This window comes from Lithobates pipiens, unplaced genomic scaffold, assembly GCF_037356315.1.
Source record: "Lithobates pipiens isolate NorthernLeopardFrog02 unplaced genomic scaffold, aLitPip1_a1.2 Scaffold_8, whole genome shotgun sequence".
Classification (NCBI taxonomy): Eukaryota; Metazoa; Chordata; class Amphibia; order Anura; family Ranidae; genus Lithobates; species Lithobates pipiens.
The window spans coordinates 71,843,382-71,865,968 of NW_027507903.1; the positions used below are offsets into that span (position 1 = coordinate 71,843,382).

The 22,587-nt window shown below is 42.7% G+C and overlaps 1 protein-coding gene across 2 annotated transcripts in view; it reads right to left on the bottom strand.

Moving 5' to 3' along the window:
- GLDN (gliomedin) overlaps window positions 1-22,587 on the bottom strand; it is a 62,818-nt gene that overhangs the window by 33,614 nt on the left and 6,617 nt on the right. For both annotated transcript variants that reach the window (XM_077471903.1, XM_077471902.1), the window contains exons 3-5: window positions 9,277-9,294; window positions 8,136-8,252; window positions 1,167-1,331 (exon numbers count right to left, since the gene is read on the bottom strand). In XM_077471903.1, the coding sequence (XP_077328029.1) occupies window positions 1,167-1,331; window positions 8,136-8,252; window positions 9,277-9,294 (300 nt within the window). The remainder of the gene's footprint in view (window positions 1-1,166; window positions 1,332-8,135; window positions 8,253-9,276; window positions 9,295-22,587) is intronic.

Consider the following 22,587-nt stretch of genomic DNA (forward strand, 5'->3'; position numbering starts at 1 on the left):
CTTATGTGAATGGGAGAGTTAAAGCTACTGCCATTGTCGCTGATGGCTTGTAGTTCTCAATGAACTACCAGGGCTCTGATGAGCGATCTAGGTAGTTCATTGATTCTTCCTGTCATTCAGTAAGGCTGGGTTTACACCAATGTGAATTGGATGCAGGTTTCCCCGCATCCAATTCGCAAAGCAGGAGAATGTGACCGGCTCTCTATGGAGCCGGTTCACATATCTCTGGGGTGGCTGCGGAGCGCACTGCACAGAAACGCTGTGCATCCTTAGCCATGTTTTGAGGTCAAATTCAGACAAAGATTCAACCCAGCTTCATCCCTGAACCAGAGAATGGGGACGCACAGCATTCCTGTGTGATCCGCAGCTGGTTCCAGTGTGAACCGAGCCTAACTACCTGCTTGTACAAGGTATGGGCAAACAGCTACACTGACAGTCTGCAGAAGCCTTGCATTGCACCCATGATCTGCTAATTACACTTGCAATGCTTTACAGGCTCTTAATACCAAAATAATAAATGCACTCTTTTTTTTACATTCAAAAAGATGTGCATTTATTTTTATTTTTTTAAAGGTGAACTTATCCTTTAAGATGTGCTACAGTTCTGAATGTGTTAAGGCTAAATCCCCAGAACTCCTGGGGATCAGTAAGTTATAATAACCAAGGGGTTATTATTGTAACCAAGGAATCTCAGTGGCTAAGGAACACCAGGCCACTAACTAGGAAAATTTGTGTGCCAAGTAATATTTAATTACATCTAAAGGGTTGGGACCACCCATGGATGAATGAGCCTTATGTATTTTAGGATGCCTATTTTGCCATACAAATTTGTTGAGGTGAGATTGGAAAGTAGTCAGAATGGTGTCTCTGACATATAGAGATCAAAACCAACACCATTTTATTGACCATGATCATTCACAGCCAAGAGATGCAGAAATCTCCTGGAGAATCTGGCCCAATGTATTTGTTTAAATAAGGGAGATAATTAGCATTAAAGATGGAAGGAAATGTAGGGATGAGGATAATCCCTAGGTAGGGAGTTGCAGCCTGTGAGTCTGCTTCTGCTTTGGAAATGGTGGTAGAAGGCAATGATATATTCTAGGAACTCCTATTATCTATTCATTAGGTAAAGAAACCACTAAATATACTGCAACATAGTAACCTACCTTCACTAAAGATGTCATTAGAGGTGTCGCCTTTGTCTCCTTTCTCACCCTTTTCACCCCTTTCACCCCGTTTTCCTGGCATAGCATCCTTCCCCGGAGGACCAATGTCACCTTGATCTCCCTTCTCCCCTTTTGGACCAGGTTCCCCATTCATTCCTGGTTGACCTAAAATGAACACAAAAACAAATTACATATAAAAAATTACTGCAATTAGTCAATGTTATTAGTATTTCCATCTGTACATATCTGGATATTTTAAGATGCTTATACAGTACATACTGTATGTGCTCTCTGTATTGTGCCTATGATTTGGCTGAGAGACCTGTGATTCTTCTAACACCACTATTGTTTGTATTGTTCAGTTTCAAAAATCTTCCAATAAAGTTCTTAAAATAAAAAAGTACTTCTAAAGCAGGGGAAAGGGCTTTTGGGGGATGGGGGGGGGGACTTTAAAATGTCCAGTTTGCATGAGGCCTAAATAGTGGAATCCCAGTTGCTTAGCGACAGAGAAGTTGTTCTTGAAAACGTCAGTATATGATGAAATGCGTCACAAGATCACAGTACGGTGAAGACATTGCGCAAGAAGGGGTGTGCACATGCAACAGAAGTGTGGTGTGGCATTCAGAATACTCTACATACCTATATTTTTTATCCTCATAGCTGGTTGAACACTTGCTGACTGTAAGTTTTTACATTTTTTATATATTTTGATTGAATAAATACAGCATCTGTTGATCTCTTGTGTTGCCCTAAACGTTATGCACCTACATTGTTAGAACTGTTGAGGTTGGAAGAAATTGTGGAAGAAATTGTAGAGGATAAAGCTCTCTGGTGTATGAATAAACTTCATATGAGAATAGACTTTCTTAGAAATTATAGGGGCACGCTGGTAAGTTTGGTAAGGGTAGTAGATAGTGGGGAGGTGAGATTATGGTTATGCACTGCATAAGAAAAAAAAATCCTTGAATTTGTACTAAAAGTGTTGTTTGGACTTTGGCACATATTCAGTATACAGCACTTTGATATATTGAGTTGACATTTTGAACTGTATTGGATAATAATATCCACTTTGTAACGACAACTGTTTTTAATTGTATTTGATTATGTATTGAATCCATGCATATATGCATCTTTCTATGCCATGATGAAGTAGGGATGATTACAAGACCTCAAGAACTCAAAGAGCATTGATTGGTGTTCTGATTTAAAGCGAACATTGGTAAGCATTCATACTAGTGTATTACCCATATTACCCACTATTATTACCCATACCCAATGAGGACTAAATGGTGTTTTTAATTTAGTTACATAAAGAACAGCTTTCATTCGGAAAAAACATTAATACAATAGTCCACTAATTCCTTGTGTACACACTGCTGTATAATAACTTGGTCCATGCACCCACAGGTGTGTGGGCTACCCCCTTCGAGTGAAACGCAGGGCAAGTGTGTAAGCATCCATGTACAAATATCACCAGTGATTGGTCTCTCATCCTTGCAAGCACGTAGGAGACTTCAAACTTTGAAACTTTGAAGATGATTGGGTATATGAAGCATAAGGTTTAACGCAGGTGCATGCTCTTACATGGATATACAGAATATTATCTTTATTTAAAAAAACCATGCACATCTTGGTAGAATTTACAAATAATATTTTTATAAAATCGACGTGCCTAAAAATAGTCTAAAACGCTATATATATTATTGTTCAGTATTACAATTATTTTAATAAAAAAAATTTTATCTTTCAGAAATCCATGGATTAAATGATTGATAAAAAGTGCAATGTTGCTGCGCCTATACCCTCTGTGTTGGATGTATTAAACCATCAATATAGAAACTTTATACCATGAATTGCATAAAATATCTTTAAAGTGCTTTTGCATGTATAACTTCCTCCAAACAAAATTTTCAGTGCAAAATGAATAAAGTATAATCCTTCAAAAAAGTCCTTAAACTTTTAAAACTATATAGTGCAGTTCATTTAGTGGTTCTCAACAATGTGATCCAGAGGAGAGGTGCTAGTGCTTGCATTAATTAGGTGACTTAGGTCACGATTGCAAACAGAGGGTCAGAATGCCAGGAAAGAGAGAGAAAGAGGTGGAAGAAGACAGGGGTTTAATTTCCTTTAAATTTACCTTCAACTATGTAGTGCAAGGGCCTGCCTGATTGCATTCAGATTGAAAGTGTTTAGGGTTGACCTCATATAGGGGACTGCGTGATTTGACCTAGCAAGAGAGGTCATAAGTCAAGGTGAGAACATAGTTTGGAAGGGGTTTGGGAATCACTGAAGCACCAGCACTTTTTATTTGGATCCTATTGCTGGTAAGTCACCTAATTAATGCAAGCACTAGCACCTCTTCTCTGGATCACATTGTTGAGAACAACTAAATGAACTGCACTATATAGTTTTAAAAGTTTAAGGACTTTTTTGTATACTTTATTCATTTTGCATTGAAAATTTAGTTTGGAGGAAGTTATACATGCAAAAACACTTTAATGATATTTTATGCAAGTCATGGTGTAAAGTTTCTATGTTAATGGTTTAATACATACAGCACAGAGGGTATAGGTGCACTTTTTATTTCAATTTGTGGGAACACAATTAGGTTGGATGTGGCCACCAGTGGCAGCTGTTTTTTTGGGGGGTGCGGGTGATCCCCAGTCAGTCAGGACACCCACACATGTATGTGTATATATATATATATATATATATATATATATATATATATATATAAATTTGCTATTGTTACACAACTGGGCGGGCTCACCCTTTTTTGAAGCCTGTAAGAGTCTCAGGTTCTAATCACGTGCATTAACCTCCTTAGAGGTATTCCAGAGTGAGGCTCGGGGTGGATATTCAGTACCAAAAGCTCTAACCCCGAACCACACTCGGGATCGCATCGCAGGATCCAGGCAAAGTTACTTACCTTGTAGACATGTGCAGAGTAAAATATTTCGTTTCGGAATTTCGTTTTCGTCCGAAAACTTAATTTATTTAGTTACTCCCGAAATTCGTTTTTATTTATTTCGTTTTTCGTTCAAAAATTGTATTCGTCCGACATCCACATCCACATGAATTACGGTTGAATCTGTCTTTGAAGGCTTATGGTGTCTGTCGAATGTATAAAGAAGATTCGACGGAGCTAGTATATAGCATACTTTAGAACCCTATTAAAGTCTATGGGACTCCAACGTTCAAAATCTAAAGTGCTAATTTTAAAGGCTAATTTGTAACTTACTGTCCTAAAAAGTGTTTGGGGACCCGGGTCCTGCCCCAGGGGACATGTATCAATGCAAAAAAAAAGTTTTAAAAACGGCCGTTTTTTCGGGAGCAGTGATTTTAATAATGATTAAAGTGAAACAATAAAAGTGTAATATTCCTTTAAATTTCGTAGGGGGGGGTTGTCTATAGTATGCCTGTGAAGGGGCTCATGTTTCTGGTGCTTAGAACTGTCCCTGCACAAAGTGTCATTTATGCAGGAAAAAAAGTTCTTTAAAATCACTCGCAGCTATTAGAATTGTCGGCTCCGGTAATACAGAGAACACTCATTGAAAGTCATTGATAAAAAAATAAATAAATAAATTTAAAAAAAAGCGTGGGGGTCCCCCAAATTCAATTACCAGGCCCTTCAGGTCTGGTATGGATATTAAGGGGGACCCTGCCTCAAATGTAAGAAAAAATTTGACGTGGGGTTCCCCCTAAATATCCATAACCAGACCCTTCAGGTCTGGTATGGATATTAAGGGGAACCCCGCGTCAAATTAAAAAAAAAATTGATGTGGGGTTCCCCCTAAAAATCCATACCAGACCCTTTATCCGAGCACGCAACCTGGCAGGCCGCAGGAAAAGAGGGGGGGACGAGAGAGCGGCCCCCCCTCCCTCCTGAACCATACCAGGCCACATGCCCTCAACATTGGGAGGATGCTTTGGGGGTCTGTGACCCCTCAAAGCACCTTGTCCCCATGTTGATGAGGACAAGGGCCTCATCCCCACAACCGTGGCCGGTGGTTGTGGAGGTCTGCGGGCGGGGGGCTTATCAGAATCTGGAAGCCCCCTTTAACAAGGGGACTCCCAGATCCCGCCCCCCCCTGTTTGAAATGGTAAGGGGGTACAAAAGTACCCCTACCATTTCACAAAGAAAGTGTAAAAAGTGGTTAAATAAAACAAACACACTTTTGAAAAATTCCTTTATTAAAAATAAAAAAATAAAAAAAAGATTCCAGCGGCGGTAATCCACTCTTGCTATCCAGCGATGGACGGTCATCTCTCCAGCGATGGCTCATCTCATCCAGCGCAGCGAATCCATCACAACACAGGAAGGTTTCCGTTACATCAGAGGGGGGCGGGGTCACCCATACGTCACAGGGAACCCTGGGTTTCCCCTTGCGTCAGAGGGGGGCGGGGTCAGGTGACGGGTGGCCCCGCCCTCCGTATATAAGAAACGTCAAGCCGCCGGAATGCCTACAGTGTCTCCTCCACGGAGACAGAAGAAGGATGGATTCGCTGCGCTGGATGAGATGAGCCATCGCTGGAGAGATGACCGTCCGTCGCTGGATAGCAAGAGTGGATTACCGCCGCTGGAATCTTTTTTTTATTTTTTTATTTTTAATAAAGGAATTTTTCAAAAGTGTGTTTGTTTTATTTAACCATTTTTTACACTTTCTTTGTGAAATGGTAGGGGTACTTTTGTACCCCCTTACCATTTCAAACAGGGGGGGGGCGGGATCTGGGGGTCCCCTTGTTAAAGGGGGCTTCCAGATTCTGATAAGCCCCCCGCCCGCAGACCTCCACAACCACCGGCCACGGTTGTGGGGATGAGGCCCTTGTCCTCATCAACATGGGGACAAGGTGCTTTGAGGGGTCACAGACCCCCAAAGCATCCTCCCAATGTTGAGGGCATGTGGCCTGGTACGGTTCAGGAGGGAGGGGGGGCGCTCTCTCGTCCCCCCCTCTTTTCCTGCGGCCTGCCAGGTTGAGTGCTCGGATAAAGGGTCTGGTATGGATTTTTAGGGGGAACCCCACGTCAATTTTTTTAAAAATTTGACGCGGGGTTCCCCTTAATATCCATACCAGACCTGAAGGGCCTGGTAATTGAATTTGGGGGACCCCCACGCTTTTTATTTATTTATTTTTTTATCAATGACTTTCAATGAGTGTTCTCTGTATTACGGGAGCCGACAATTCATAATAGCTGCGAGTGATTTTAAAGGACTTTTTTTCCTGCATAAATGACACTTTGTGCAGGGACAGTTCTAAGCACCAGAAACATGCGCCCCTTCACAGGCATACTATAGACAACCCCCCCCCCCCCTACGAAATTTAAAGGAATATTATACTTTTATTGTTTCACTTTAATCATTATTAAAATAACTACTCCCGAAAAAATGGCCGTTTTTAAAACTTTTTTTGCATTGATACATGTCCCCTGGGGCAGGACCCGGGTCCCCAAACACTTTTTAGGACAGTAACTTGCAGAATCTTTTCTCTCTGTCAAATCTTTTTTCTCTGTCGAATATTTTCTCTATATAATCTTGGACTAATAGAGGTAAGGTTAGGCACATTCGACCATAGGTTCTATAGACAGATTGTTATTGTCAGAGTCACGTCAAATCTCCTATTCTATATCTAACTGTTGTAACAATGAAAACGAAAATAAAGCATTTATTTATGTCGGATCTTTCGTTTTTCGGATTTTGTGCTTTCGTTATCGTTTGTCAAAACGAAAACGAAAATAGCTGAAATTAGGACGAAAATGCATTCGGACGAAAACGAATGCACATGTCTATTACCTTGTTCCCAGGATCCTGCGATGTATCACAGTGCCGAGCTCCATTCCCTGCAATCGTTGTGACGCACGGGGATGGAGTCCGGCGCCAATTTCTAAAAGTTGAAAAGTTACACATACTGTACACTGTAATCTTACAGATTACATTACTGTATCACATTATTTCATATCCCTGCTATCCCTAGTACTTTGTCCAGTGCCCTGCATGCAGTTTTATATTATATACACTGTTCTTTCTGCCTGGAAACTGGAGATTGTCCAAGCATCCCTTTACATCAAAAGCAGTTTTAGACCAGCTAGAAAAAACAGTGATAATAATTTAGAATCACTTGCGGAATTGAGCAATAGTGATTTGTGGGGAAATTCGTCATTAAACACTGAAAGTAATGACAGTGACAATTCTGTAACTGAGCAAATTTCAGTGTTTTTGATTTGATTACATTATTGAATATTTTTTATTATTATTATATTATTATTTGTTATAATTATTTATAGTTATTTATTATTTTATAATTTATGATTTGGTGTTTAAAACGTTATCATACTCGGGTTGTCTACTAGACTACTGTTTGGACAGATTTAAGTGTGTTATTCTTAAGAATTACAGGCCTACAATATAAAACGCCAAATTTCCATGCAAAACATTGTACCGCTTTGAGCATCAAAAATCGTAGATAATCATACCACCAGGGAGGTTAAAAATGAAAACAAGACCTATTGGAATCCATGCATCCGGCGCCCTGCGTGTAGATTAGAGTGCCGGGCGCATGGACAGGGGGGCGCTGGCCACTGGCAGCCTCCCATTATCAGCCCAGTTGTAGGTAATTTTTAGGTAGCGCAGGATAACACTTTTTTTTTGGGCACTTATTAAATGATTGACGTGTTTGATAACTTAATTTTATGGGAGGGAGAAGAGACTTTACGTTCTTCTGCCCAAAACCATTTCCTCTTTTAGCTTTAAAATAGTTTAAACTGGGTGCAATGGATGTGCAGTGCAGTGTACAGTTGCAGCTCGTTAATGGAATAATGTAACTCCAGCCTTCATACACAGATGTTACATCATATGTCACCACCTCAAAGGCTGAAGAGGAGGGACAAGAACCTGGAAGAAGCTGCAAAGATAGTTCAGGGCTGTCCCTACTAATCCGTCCACTATCAGCACTGGAGGTGGACAAACCTACCTATTTTTCCTCTCTTTCCATTATCACCAGGTTCCCCTTTGCTCCCTGGCAATCCAGGCAGACCATCTGTTCCATTGTACCCTGGCATGGCATCCATTCCATCAATACCAGGTGGTCCTAAATAGATAACATGTATAGAAGATCAATTATACAAACACAAATTTCATATCCTGATTTGCTTCTAATTCTGGTTTATGTAGTATCGGAGGAGGCGGTAAGAGATTAAGAGAAAAAAAAGGCTGTAGCACACAGAGATGCAGTGATCTTTTGAAATGGTACAATGGCTTCCCCTACCAAATTTATAAAACCCAGTGGGGCTTATATATAAATGCACCAATAAAAAAAGTTTTTCCATTTTTTTTTTCTGTTATTTCTAACCTTAGCCCTGCACAGGCAAACTAGAAAATATCTATTATACATTGTTTCTTTTTTTTGGGCTGCTGTTACTTTTCAAAGGATAGGGTTTCCCATACCCAAATTAGATTTCTCCCCCATAGGAGCTTACAGGAGTCTGATTTCAGTGATATATTAGTTCTAACTTTTATCCAAAGGAAATTATTCATAAAAAAAATTACCAAACCTAATGTTGAGGTTAAGCTCCAAATAGATATAAAGGTTCTAAACTGACATAGCTCTATATTCATTATTATTTATCATAAATTTTTTATAAATGCAAGCAGTGTAAGTCTCTGAATTTACCTTGGTATCAGCCTCTTGAAAACTTCTGCACAGCAGGGCTTAGACTGGTGGAGGGAGAAACAGCTCATAGGAGGGGAGAGCAGCGTGACAGAGGAATGAACTGCTTCTCCATCAACTCCATCAGACTAGACCTGGAACATTACTGAACTGTAGTAATGAAAAATCGGATCTCCTTCTGTTGATGCTCCTGATGTAAAGCTCAGAATTGAATTGACAGAAATATGTGCATTCCATTTATGTATTTAGCTGTTTGCCTGGAGTTCGGCTTTAAGTGCCTTTTAATAAGAATGCCAGTTTAATCAAGTGAAAACACACCCACCTGAAAACTTGGCAATAGTATAAGGGTTTGATATTTAAATATTAAACAACAAAGAGAAATGTAAAATGAAGGCACATTATACAGCATTTAAAATAATAATTACACAGTAATGTAATTTCTTACCTGGAGGCCCAGGTGGACCTGTAAAATAAAAAAAGTCAATACAATTAAAATAATGTACAAAATCAGATAGAATAGCTAAAAGCACAGTTTAGAGTAGGTGTTTTTGTTGTCAATTGAAAATACTTGCCTACTATTCCAAGTTTGCAACTCAGATTTTTTTTTTTCACTGGGCAGAGGTACAAGACAGGGATATCTGCTCTCACCTTTACACTTTGTACAAGGGAATTATCCCCAAAGCCTCCTGAATAATCCGAAGCACTTCCATCGTCCAATCATGTGCAAGCACAAATGCAGTTTGTTTTGATTTTGCTTGCACATGATTGAGTATTGTTTTCAAAGTTAAAGGGATTGTAAAGGGAATTTTTTTATTTATTTAAAATAAAAAACATGTTATACTTACCTCCACTGTGCAGCTCGTTTTGCACAAAGTGGCCCTGAACCTGCTCTTCTGGGGTCCCTCGGCGGCTGTCTCTGCTTCCTCCGGCAGATGCTTCTCACGTTCATGTGAGCTCCCTCGCATGGTGAGAAGCATCTGCGGGCGCGCTCCCGTGATACAGCCGGCGGCTATAGCTGCTCGCTGTATCACACGGCCCCGCCCCCGGCGCTCCGCGTCAGTGGATGTGATTGACAGCAGTGCGAGCCAATGGCTGCGCTGCTTTCCATCCATCCACTCCAGCCAATCAGCGGCCAGGCTGAACGGTGGAAAGGACGTCGGGGGACGTGTGCGGGACATTCGAGGGGTCAGGTAAGTAAAACAGGGGGGCTGGGGGTGCCGGGACTGTCAGATGTTTTTCCACCTTAATGCATAGAATGCATTAAGGTGAAAAAAACATTTACCTTTACAACCCCTTTAACCACTTCGGGACCGCCGTATTGCCAATGTACGTCAACACAATGGCACAGGCAGGCAGAATCACGTAAATGTACGTGATTGCCTTCTAGCGGGTGGGGGGTCCGATCGGACCCCCTCCCGCTAGATACGGCGGTCCCTTTCGGTGCCGGAGCGATCGGCGATGAGGGGATGGCCGTTGGTTTCCGCCCATCCCCTCTCGATCGCTCCTGGCCAGTGACGAACTTCCTCCCCTGTGAAAATGTAAACACAGGAGGAGGAAGTGATGTCACACTCCTCGTGGCGGTCTTTTTGAACCGGACAGCGAGGAGTGAAGACGCAAGTAAGTGCACCAACAGTCCACTGACACATAGGTACACACAGGCACACATTTCACCCCAGTCACCCCCCGATCACCCCCCCGATCGGCCCCCCGCCCCCCCCCAGTCACAGTGTCACTAATGCAGTGTTCATTTATTTATTGATCACTACATTTAGTGTCAGTTGTGACTGTAAAAAGTGTCAGGGCAGCTAGTGTTAGGCCCCTTTAGGTCCAGGGTAGCCCCCTACCCCCCCCTAATAAAGGTTTAACCCTTTGATTGCCCTCCCAGTTAACCCTTTCACCCTCTTTTACCAGTGTCACTAAGCGATCGTTTTTCTGATCGCTGCAATAGTGTCACTGGTCCCGCTAGGAAGCTAGTTTTTTTTTAGGTTCAACGCCAGGTTTTTATACCGTTAGGTACCCCGATATATAACCTAATAAAGGTTTTAACCCTTTGATTGCCCCTAGAGTTAACCCTTTCACCAGCGATCGCTGCATAAGTGTCACTGGTGACGCTGGTTAGCCAGTTAGTTATTTAGTTATTTAGGTTCCCCGTCAGCTTTTTATAAAGCTTCAGGTACCCCCATATAAATACCCAATAAAGGTTTTAACCCCTGATTGCCCTTAGTTAACCCTTTCACCAGTGATCACCGTATAAGTGTTACGGGTGACGCTGGTTTGGTAGTTCGCTTTTTATAGCATCAGGGCACCCGCCATTTATTACCTAATAAAGGTTTAACCCCCTGATCACCCGGCGGGTGATATAAATTTGGTTTTAGGGTCAGAAAGGGTCTGCGTCGCCCCAGGCAGTGCTAGGTTAGTGCCAGCACCGCTAACACCCACGCGCAAAGCATACACCTCCCTTAGTGGTATAGTATCCGAACAGATCAATATCTGATCTGATCAGATCTATACTAGCGTGCCCAGCAATTTAGGGTTCTAAAAAAACGCATTGTTAGCAGGATCAGCCCAGATACCTGCTAGCACCTGCGTTTTGCCCCTCTGCCCAGCCCAGCCCAGCCCAGCCCACCCAAGTGCAGTATCGATCGATCACTGTCACTTACAAAACACAACACACATAACTGCAGCGTTCGCAGAGTCAGGCCTGATCCCTGCGATCGCTAACAGTTTTTTTTGGTAGCGTTTTATACAGTCGCTGACAGGCTAGGTGCTTTTTTACCTGTGAGTCTCACTACTGTACCCCTAAATTTAGAGCCCAAAATGGCAAAGCGAAGGTACACTAGTGAAGAGGCCTACACGTTTCTGAGCATGACAGATAGTGAAGAGGAAGACACTGATCTGTCAGAATCAGGCTCAGAATACGAACCTGTAGAGGACAGCGCCTCCATGTCAGATAGCTCTGACGACGAAGAAGAGGTCCCTGCTATTGTCAGGCGTACCTGGCCCCGATTTTCTGATGTTGTTGAGGTGCAGGAACCGGAAGTCCCTCGTATGGAGTATAGAGCCAGTACTAGCGCCGCTCATCCTTTTGGTGAACTGGCAAGCACCAGCGGCCTAGTACACCCTGGGCGTACATCCAGCACTGCAGTATCACGTGGTGACGTGGCGAGTCCCATAAGTGCAGTTCAAGCTGGCGAGGTGGCAAGCACAAGTAGTGTCCCGCTGCCACCAAGAAGAAGAAGACAAAGACAGGCCCGTCGTACCCATAGTGCCCTTCCTGCAGAATTCGCCTATCCCAATTGGGTGCCCACCACTTCTGCAGAACCCGTACTTCCCCCATTCACTGCCCAACCCGGTATTCAGGTGGATACAGATGATTTTACGCCACTCGATTTTTATTCTCTGTATCTCACGGAAGATCTCTATAGATCTATTGTGGACCAAACCAATTTATATGCTGGTCAACGCATCGCCGCTAATCCCCAGTTGCCGTCTCTTGCCAGAGATTGGAAACCAGTTACGGTTTCCGAATTTAAGTCGTTTCTGGGCCTTTCCCTCAACATGGGCACACACAAATTTATGCGGATGCGGGCTTATTGGTCCACGCATCCGGCTGACCACATGCCCCTGTTCTCTAACTCCATGCCCAGGGCACGATACGAGCAGATCTTGCGGTTCTTGCACTTCAGTGACAATGAACTTTGTCGTCCACGTGGAGACCCTGAATACGATCGGCTCTACAAAATTCGGCCCCTCATAAACCACTTCAACCAACGTTTTGCAGACTTGTTTATTCCCCAAAAAGTTGTCTGCGTTGATGAGTCCCTGGTTAAGTTTACTGGTCGCTTGTCATTCAAACAGTACATTCCCAACAAGCGTACCAGGTACGGGGTCAAGCTCTATAAGTGCTGTGACAGGGCCACAGGCTATGCATGGAGCTTTATGGTTTATGAGGGTAAAGATAGTTACGTAGAGCCGGAGAACTGCCCTGATTACATAGGAAGCGCTGGCAAGATAGTGTGGAAATTGGTGTCACCCTTATTCGGAAAGGGGTACCACTTGTACGTGGACAACTATTACACCAGCGTGCCACTGTTTAGTCATTTATTTGATAATCAGATTGGAGCATGTGGCACCGTGCGACCTAATCGCCGGGGCTTTCCCCAGCGGCTTGTAGATTCCCGTCTTAGGCTGGGGGAGAGAGCCTGCTATCGGTGTAATAATTTGCTCGCTATGAAGTGGAGGCATAATAAGAATGTTTTCGTTCTTACCTCCCTTCATGCAGACACGACGGTCCAAATTTCTACGGCGACTGGTATTGTGGAGAAACCCCTCTGTGTCCACGAATATAACAAAAATATGGGAGGGGTGGACCTCAATGACCAGATGTTAGCGCCGTATCTAACTTCCCGTAAGACCAGACGCTGGTACAAAAAAGTGTCTGCTTACTTATTTCAATTGGCTTTGCTGAATGCTTTTGTGCTATACAAAGCTTCAGGCGGAACATTAACCTTTCTTTTCTTCCAAAGAGAGGTTGTCACAGAGCTTCTGTTTCCAGACGGTTCTGTACCTCACCATTCCCAACCAAATGCAGTAAGCCGGCTGTATGAGAGGCATTATTCTTATGTCCTCCCGAGTACCCCTACCCAACGAGCCCCCCAAAAAAGATGTCGTGTCTGTAGCAAGCGCGGATATAGGCGTGACACCCGTTCTTATTGTCCACGCTGTCCTGGCCAGCCTGGTCTTTGTCAGGGTGAGTGTTTTGAACGCTACCACACACTAGTGAAGTATTAGCGTAGGGTACAGCATTTCACAGGCTAGGCACACTAACACAGGGTCTCCCAAGATGCCATCGCATTTTGAGAGACCCGAACCGTTACAGTTACAGTTTACAGTTCAAAAAAAAGTGTATAAAAAAAAAAAAAAAAAAAAAAAAAAGTAAAATAAAAAAACCAAAAAAAATATAAAATATAAAAACCAAAAATAGTTGTCGTTTTATTGTTCTCTCTCTCTCTCTCTCTCTCTCTCTCTCTCTTCTCTCAAATTTTTTATACTTTACTGTTTACTGTGTTATTGTTAACCATTTTTCATGTTTTCAGGTACGCCATTCAGCTGCAGCGTGGATTTATTTATCTTGACAGCAACAGCGTTTGCTCCCACGATACATAAAGCCGCGACTCCAGTGCTGTAGGAGGTGATTTCACCACCACAGTTAAAAAAGAGCATATATGCCGAAGCATGGGGGCATAAGGGGTGGAGGAGCGATTTTGCTCCTAATGCCGCGTACATACGGTCAAAATTCCGACGGAGGGCTTGCCCGTGGAAAAGTTTGAACGTATGTACGCAGCATAACTTTTTTGCGGGAGGATGCCCCCATGCTTCGGCATATATATATTTTAGGCACAGGTTGTGTTAAAAAATGTTTTATTTTTTACTGTTTTTTTTGGCAATTGCTTTGCAGGTATGGTATGGTAAGGTTTTACTGGGATGTTACTTTGTTTTAACGTTAACCATAATTTGCTTAGCAGGTACGCCATTCAGCTGCAGCGCGGATTTATTTATCTTGACAGCAACAGCGTTTGCTCCCACGATACATAAAGCCGTGACTCCAGTGCTGTAGGCGGTGATTTCACCACCACAGTTAAAAAAGAGCATATATGCCGAAGCATGGGGGCATAAGGGGTGGAGGAGTGATTTTGCTCCTAATGCCGCGTACATACGGTCAAAATTCCGACAGGGGGCTTGCCCATGGAAAAGTTTGAACGTATGTACGCGGCATAACTTTTTTGCGGGAGGATGCCCCCATGCTTCGGCATATATATATTTTAGGCACAGGTTGTGTTAAAAAATGTTTTATTTTTTACTGTTTTTTTTGGCAATTGCTTTGCAGGTATGGTATGGTAAGGTTTTACTGGGATGTTACTTTGTTTTAACGTTAACCATAATTTGCTTAGCAGGTACGCCATTCAGCTGCAGCGCGGATTTATTTATCTTGACAGCAACAGCGTTTGCTCCCACGATACATAAAGCCGTGACTCCAGTGCTGTAGGCGGTGATTTCACCACCACAGTTAAAAAAGAGCATATATGCCGAAGCATGGGGGCATAAGGGGTGGAGGAGTGATTTTGCTCCTAATGCCGCGTACATACGGTCAAAATTCCGACAGGGGGCTTGCCCATGGAAAAGTTTGAACGTATGTACGCGGCATAACTTTTTTGCGGGAGGATGCCCCCATGCTTCGGCATATATAAATGGTGCATGTATGTCCATCATTAGAAGTGGGTGGATGAAGGGAGGTATCTAATGGTGGGCATACCCACCGATCAATCTCTTTTTTTTCGTTCAGACAACATGACTCTCAGTAAATAGCTTGGGGTGTCTACTTTCCAAAATGGGGTAATTTGGGGGGATTTTGTGCTATTTTGGCATTTTATGGCCTTTGCACCCTTAGAAATCCTGAAGGTGGTGATTGGTTTTCGGGGTGCCGTACGCGACTAGACTCCCAAAAAGTCCCACACATGTGGTATCCCCATACTCGGGAGAAGTAGCCGAATATATTTTGGGGTGCAATTCCACATATAACCATAGCATGTGTGAGCAATATATCATTTAGTGACTACTTTGTGCAAAAAAAAAAAAGTTTGTAATATTCCCGCAACTTGTGGCAAAATATAAAATATTCCATGGACTCAACATGCCTCTCAGTAAATAGCTTGGGGTGTCTACTTTCCAAAATGGGGTCATTTTGGGGGGTTTTGTGCTATTTTGGCTTTTTATGGCCTTCGAAACTGTGATAGGTAGTGAGGGGTAAAATCAAAAATTTGCACCCTTAGAAATCCTGAAGGTGGTGATTGGTTTTCGGGATGCCGTGCGCGACTATACTCCCAAAAAGTCCCACACATGTGGTATCCCCGTACTCGGGAGAAGTAGCGGAATATATTTTGGGGTGCAATTCCACATATAACCATGGCATGTGTGAGCAATATATCATTTAGTGACAACTTTTTGTACATTTTTTTTTTTTTTTTTTTTTTAGTCATTATTCAATCCCTTAGGACAAAAAAAATAAATATTCAATGGGCTCAACATACCCATCAGCAGTTTCCTTGGGGTGTCTACTTTCCAAAATGGGGTCATTTGGGGGGGTTTTGTGCCATCTTGGCATTTTATGGCCGTCAAAACTGTGATAGGTAGTGAGGAGTAAAATAAAAAAATTATGCCCTTAGAAATCCTGAAGGCGGTGCTTGGATTTCGGGGTCCCGTACGCGGCTAGGCTCCCAAAAAGTCCCACACATGTGGTATCCCTGTACTCAGGAGAAGCAGCAGAATGTATTTTGGGGTGTCATTTCACATATGCCCATAGCATGTGTGAGCAATATATCATTTAGTGACAACTTTGTGCAAAAAAAAAAAAGTTTGTAATATTCCCGCAACTTGTGGCAAAATATAAAATATTCCATGGACTCAACATGCCTCTCAGTAAATAGCTTGGGGTGTCTACTTTCCAAAATGGGGTCATTTTGGGGGGTTTTGTGCTATTTTGGCTTTTTATGGCCTTCGAAACTGTGATAGGTAGTGAGGGGTAAAATCAAAAATTTGCACCCTTAGAAATCCTGAAGGTGGTGATTGGTTTTCGGGATGCCGTGCGCGACTATACTCCCAAAAAGTCCCACACATGTGGTATCCCCGTACTCGGGAGAAGTAGCGGAATATATTTTGGGGTGCAATTCCACATATAACCATGGCATGTGTGAGCAATATATCATTTAGTGACAACTTTTTGTACATTTTTTTTTTTTTTTTTTTTTAGTCATTATTCAATCCCTTAGGACAAAAAAAATAAATATTCAATGGGCTCAACATACCCATCAGCAGTTTCCTTGGGGTGTCTACTTTCCAAAATGGGGTCATTTGGGGGGGTTTTGTGCCATCTTGGCATTTTATGGCCGTCAAAACTGTGATAGGTAGTGATAGGTAGTGAGGAGTAAAATAAAAAAATTATGCCCTTAGAAATCCTGAAGGCGGTGCTTGGATTTCGGGGTCCCGTACGCGGCTAGGCTCCCAAAAAGTCCCACACATGTGGTATCCCTGTACTCAGGAGAAGCAGCAGAATGTATTTTGGGGTGTCATTTCACATATGCCCATAGCATGTGTGAGCAATATATCATTTAGTGACAACTTTGTGCAAAAAAAAAAAAGTTTGTAATATTCCCGCAACTTGTGGCAAAATATAAAATATTCCATGGACTCAACATGCCTCTCAGTAAATAGCTTGGGGTGTCTACTTTCCAAAATGGGGTCATTTTGGGGGGTTTTGTGCTATTTTGGCTTTTTATGGCCTTCGAAACTGTGATAGGTAGTGAGGGGTAAAATCAAAAATTTGCACCCTTAGAAATCCTGAAGGTGGTGATTGGTTTTCGGGATGCCGTGCGCGACTATACTCCCAAAAAGTCCCACACATGTGGTATCCCCGTACTCGGGAGAAGTAGCGGAATATATTTTGGGGTGCAATTCCACATATAACCATGGCATGTGTGAGCAATATATCATTTAGTGACAACTTTTTGTACTTTTTTTTTTTTTTTTTTTTTTTTGTCATTATTCAATCCCTTAGGACAAAAAAAATAAATATTCAATGGGCTCAACATACCCATCAGCAGTTTCCTTGGGGTGTCTACTTTCCAAAATGGGGTCATTTGGGGGGGTTTTGTGCCATCTTGGCATTTTATGGCCGTCAAAACTGTGATAGGTAGTGATAGGTAGTGAGGAGTAAAATAAAAAAATTATGCCCTTAGAAATCCTGAAGGCGGTGCTTGGATTTCGGGGTCCCGTACGCGGCTAGGCTCCCAAAAAGTCCCACACATGTGGTATCCCTGTACTCAGGAGAAGCAGCAGAATGTATTTTGGGGTGTCATTTCACATATGCCCATAGCATGTGTGAGCAATATATCATTTAGTGACAACTTTGTGCAAAAAAAAAAAAGTTTGTAATATTCCCGCAACTTGTGGCAAAATATAAAATATTCCATGGACTCAACATGCCTCTCAGTAAATAGCTTGGGGTGTCTACTTTCCAAAATGGGGTCATTTTGGGGGGTTTTGTGCTATTTTGGCTTTTTATGGCCTTCGAAACTGTGATAGGTAGTGAGGGGTAAAATCAAAAATTTGCACCCTTAGAAATCCTGAAGGTGGTGATTGGTTTTCGGGATGCCGTGCGCGACTATACTCCCAAAAAGTCCCACACATGTGGTATCCCCGTACTCGGGAGAAGTAGCGGAATATATTTTGGGGTGCAATTCCACATATAACCATGGCATGTGTGAGCAATATATCATTTAGTGACAACTTTTTGTACTTTTTTTTTTTTTTTTTTGTCATTATTCAATCCCTTAGGACAAAAAAAATAAATATTCAATGGGCTCAACATACCCATCAGCAGTTTCCTTGGGGTGTCTACTTTCCAAAATGGGGTCATTTGGGGGGGGTTTGTACTGCCCTGCCATTTTAGCACCTCAAGAAATGAGATAGGCAGTCATAAATTAAAAGCTGTGTAAATTCCAGAAAATGTACTCTAGTTTGTAGACGCTATAACTTTTGCGCAAACCAAAAAATATACGCTTATTGACATTTTTTTTACTAAAGACATGTGGCTGAATAAATTTTGCCCTCAATGTATGACTAAAATTTAGTTTATTCGATTTTTCTTATAACAAAAAGAAGAAAATATCATTTTTTTTCAAAATTTTCGCTCTTTTTCCATTTATATCGCAAAAAATAAAAATCGCAGAGGCAATCAAATACCATCAAAAGAAAGCTCTATTTGTGGGAAGAAAAGGACGCAAATTTCGTTTGGGTGCAATATTGCATGACCGCGCAATTACCAGTTAAAGCAGCGCAGTGCGAAATTGCAAAAACACCTCTGGTCCTTAAGGTATTTATTGGTCCGAGGCTGAAGTGGTTAAACGTCACTACATTCACTAATACCTGGGGAAAACTCCCTTGCAAAGTACAACTTATTTAGCAAAAATAATTATTTTCCTTGCATAATCAAGTAGTTTATGTGTAACCAATTAATGTCACCAACACTACACTAGTAAAATATTATGTTAGGTGCTGTAAAAAAACACTGCAAGGGAGAGGCAGCACAGTGGCTAAATGGTTAGCATTTCTGCCTGGCAGCACTAGGGTTGTTTGGTCGAATCCCAACCATGGCACTACCTGCACAGTTTGCATGTTCTCCCTGTGCTTGCGTAGATTTCCTCCAGGTACTCTGGTTCCCTCCCACACTTCAAAGAGTTGCTTGTAGGTTAATTGCTTCTTGTCTAAATTGGCCCTAGTATGTGTATGTACAAATGTGAGTTAGGGATCTTAGACTGTAAGCGCCTTGAGGGCAGGGACTGATGCATAATTTATTTTTTAATTGATGGTGTTATTTAAGCACCAGTTAATAAAATTAACAGGTAACACAAACCTGTAAAAGTCTTCACGTTTAAAAAATAAATACATAAGACACTGAAAGATAATTCTGATTTAATAAAAAAATAAGTGAGCACACCAAGGTCACAGTGATTAGCGGTGACTCCACAAACCTTGTATACTAAATATAAAGCAAACAGAGTGCAGTACTAAGAACGTAATAAGTGCGGCCCAAAAGTGATATAGAGCAACTAATATACAAAACTGTAACATATAAAACATACAATTGCGATCAGTAATAATCCCCTAAAATGAAATTAAAAAGTCCAATATGTGAGAAAAGGTGCCACTTATCCACCACCAGCCTGAGTTCATCAAGTATAAATAGTGAAGCATATAACTTCTGTAAGGAATCTTACGTATCCACCACGAGAAGATCAGCTGATCTCCGCCACCATATATGCACTCCAGAAGTACTTTAAATTATGTATGTGCATGCCACAATCCTCATGTTAATGGAAGCGCCACCAGGTCTGCACGTTATCCAGTTAGTAGCTTCACTATATAATCTGAAGTATTGCAATAAACTAGCTCACCACACAGAGCCACAAAAAGCTGCATATAATATAGTATTTATTGCACGTAATTGAAAAGTAAAAACAAACAATCTCGGCCAGATTTACTAACCTGAAACGATAGCGTGATGTTTTATGCATATGCACGTCTTTAAGGGTTACACCTCCCTGATTATTACTGATCCTAATTGTACAAGTTATATGTTACAGTTTTGTATATCAGTTTTGCATATTACTTGCTCTATATCACTTTTGGGAGGTATTTATTACGTTCTTAGCTTCTGATTTACTGAGAGCAGTGATCATTTGTAGTGAAGAGCGCTAGTGACTAGTGGTGAAATGTCTTCCTTTGAAATACTTCTAAAAGGAATTTACAGGGGTATTGTATTGTATTTATTTTCTTGACATTCTCATAATGACCAGGCTTTTGTCAATTTTCAAATTTATATTTTCAATTGTAATCTTAGGATAGAGAAATAGAGAAAATTATTAAAACAAGATTGACCCATAATCTTTATAATTTTCTATTAAATGGGGTCTGGGTCTGATAACCTCTCCAGGTGGACTGTGGTACAGGGCAAGAAGACGAAAGATAGAAATAAGAAGGCATGCAAAGCAGTATGGGAGAGCCTGCCACATGTCACCAGCATCTAAAATGCCACTTGCACAAACCATTAGAAGAACAAGTGTATCCTTAAGCAAACTAGGCTTATTCAGGTAAACTTTTACCCCAGACTGAGTACTGTTGGGTAACTGAGTACTGCTGGGTAACTGGGAGTAACTGAGTACTGCTGAGTAATTGAGAGTAACTGAGTACTGCTGTGTGACTGGGAGTAACTGAGTACTGCTGTGTGACTGGGAGTAACTGAGTACTGCTGAGTGACTAGGAGTAACTGAGTATTGCTGAGTGACTAGGAGTAACTGAGTATTGCTGAGTGACTAGGAGTATTTCCGAGTAACTCTGTATTGCAGAGTGACTGGTAGTAATCTAGTACTGCAAGTGACTAAATACTACTGAGTAACTGTGTGCGCCTTGTTGCGTCATTTTGGGGAAACCAGTCAAGGACCAGCATTGCTGGAGCAGAGCAATGCCCCTAGCTGCCAGGGAAAAAACTCCAGTGAGAGTGGAAGTGAGATTAAGGATAAGGAAAGATAGATTCTGGTGGTAGGAGACTCAATTATTAGAAGGACAGAGAGGAAAATCTGTCACAAAGACCGTAAGCACCAAACTGTATGTTGTTTACCAGGAGCTCGGGTTTGGCACATCGCGGATCTATACTACCAGTACCTCGAGTCACGCCAGAGAGGCAGTGGGAAATTAGGGAAACAAGTTGCTGAGGAGCTGGTCTAGAAAAGAGAGGTTTGGGTTACTGGAGAACTGGGCTGACTTCTCAGTTGGTTTCTGACCTGTTAGCAGGGGCGGACTGCACCTAAAGGAAGGGTGCAGCTCAGCTGGGAGAGAATCTGACCAAATAGTTAGAGGGGCTTTTAAACTAGGTGATGGGGGGGTCCAGATGTAGAGATTGCCAGCATGGAACAAAGTTCAACAGGTAATATTGGGGGCATTAGCAGTAGGGTGACTAGAATACCAAAACCCAAGGAAAGTAAGTTGGTAAATCCAAATTGCAGCCTCATAACAACTAGCAAGGAAATAGTATGTAACTGGACAAAATTACGAGGCTTGTATACCAATGCTCTCATGATTGGCTGGCAACCATTCAGGGGTATTCCCTACATTGCAGAGCTAGGAAGGATAAAAAAGGGGCAGTGATGGAATGACATCACTAATGGAGCAAGGGAGAGAAGTCCGAATCTTTGTGGGTAGAGCTCCAAAGGGAGGAAACTAAGGGGAATGTAATACTGCCAGGGGCGGACTGACCAGTCGGTCACTCGGGCACCGCCCGAGGGCCCGAGGTCATTAGGGGCCCGGTCTCGGCCACATGAGAGACCACTTGAAGCGGCTGTGCCCGTATCACATGCCGCGATCATGCTGATTACAATACGGCGCGCTGCTCCCCGCCGGCCCCTCCTTCCCTCCCGTCTGTCCCAGGTGATGTCACAACGCATACAGTACAAGCACCTGGGACGGACGGGAGGGAGCATCGCGGAGTTAGCCGTATTGTAATCGGCATGAGATACGGGCACAGCAGAAGTGTGCAGGGGCCGGCGGGGAGCAGCACGGAGTTAGCCGTATTGTAATCGGCATGAGATACGGGCACAGCAGAAGAGTGCAGGGGCCGGCGGGGAGCTGCGCCGTTAAAAGTATTATCGGCATCCGCCGGTAAGTAAAGCCTGGGCCTGCTACAAGTTCTGGGGGGGTGGCGGTACAGATGCATGGGGCCCCGGATCTCCCCAACCCAGTGTCCCCCGTGTGTGTGTGTCCCCCCTGTGTGTGTCCTCCCCTGTGTGTGTCCTCCCCTGTGTGTGAGTGTGTCCTCCCCTGTGTGTGTGTGTGTCCTCCCCTGTGTGTGTCCTCCCCTGTGTCCTCCCGTGTGTGTGTGTCCCCGTATGTGTGTGAGTGTCCCCGTATGTGTGTGTGTGTGTGTGTGAGTGTCCCCGTGTGTGTGTGAGTGTCCCCGTATGTGTGTGTGTGTGTGTGAGTGTCCCCGTATGTGTGTGAGTGTCCCCGTATGTGTGTGTGTGTGTGAGTGTCCCCGTATGTGTGTGTGAGTGTCCCCGTATGTGTGTGTGTGTGAGTGTCCCCGTATGTGTGTGAGTGTCCCCGTATGTGTGTGTGTGTGTGTGTGTGAGTGTCCCCATATGTGTGT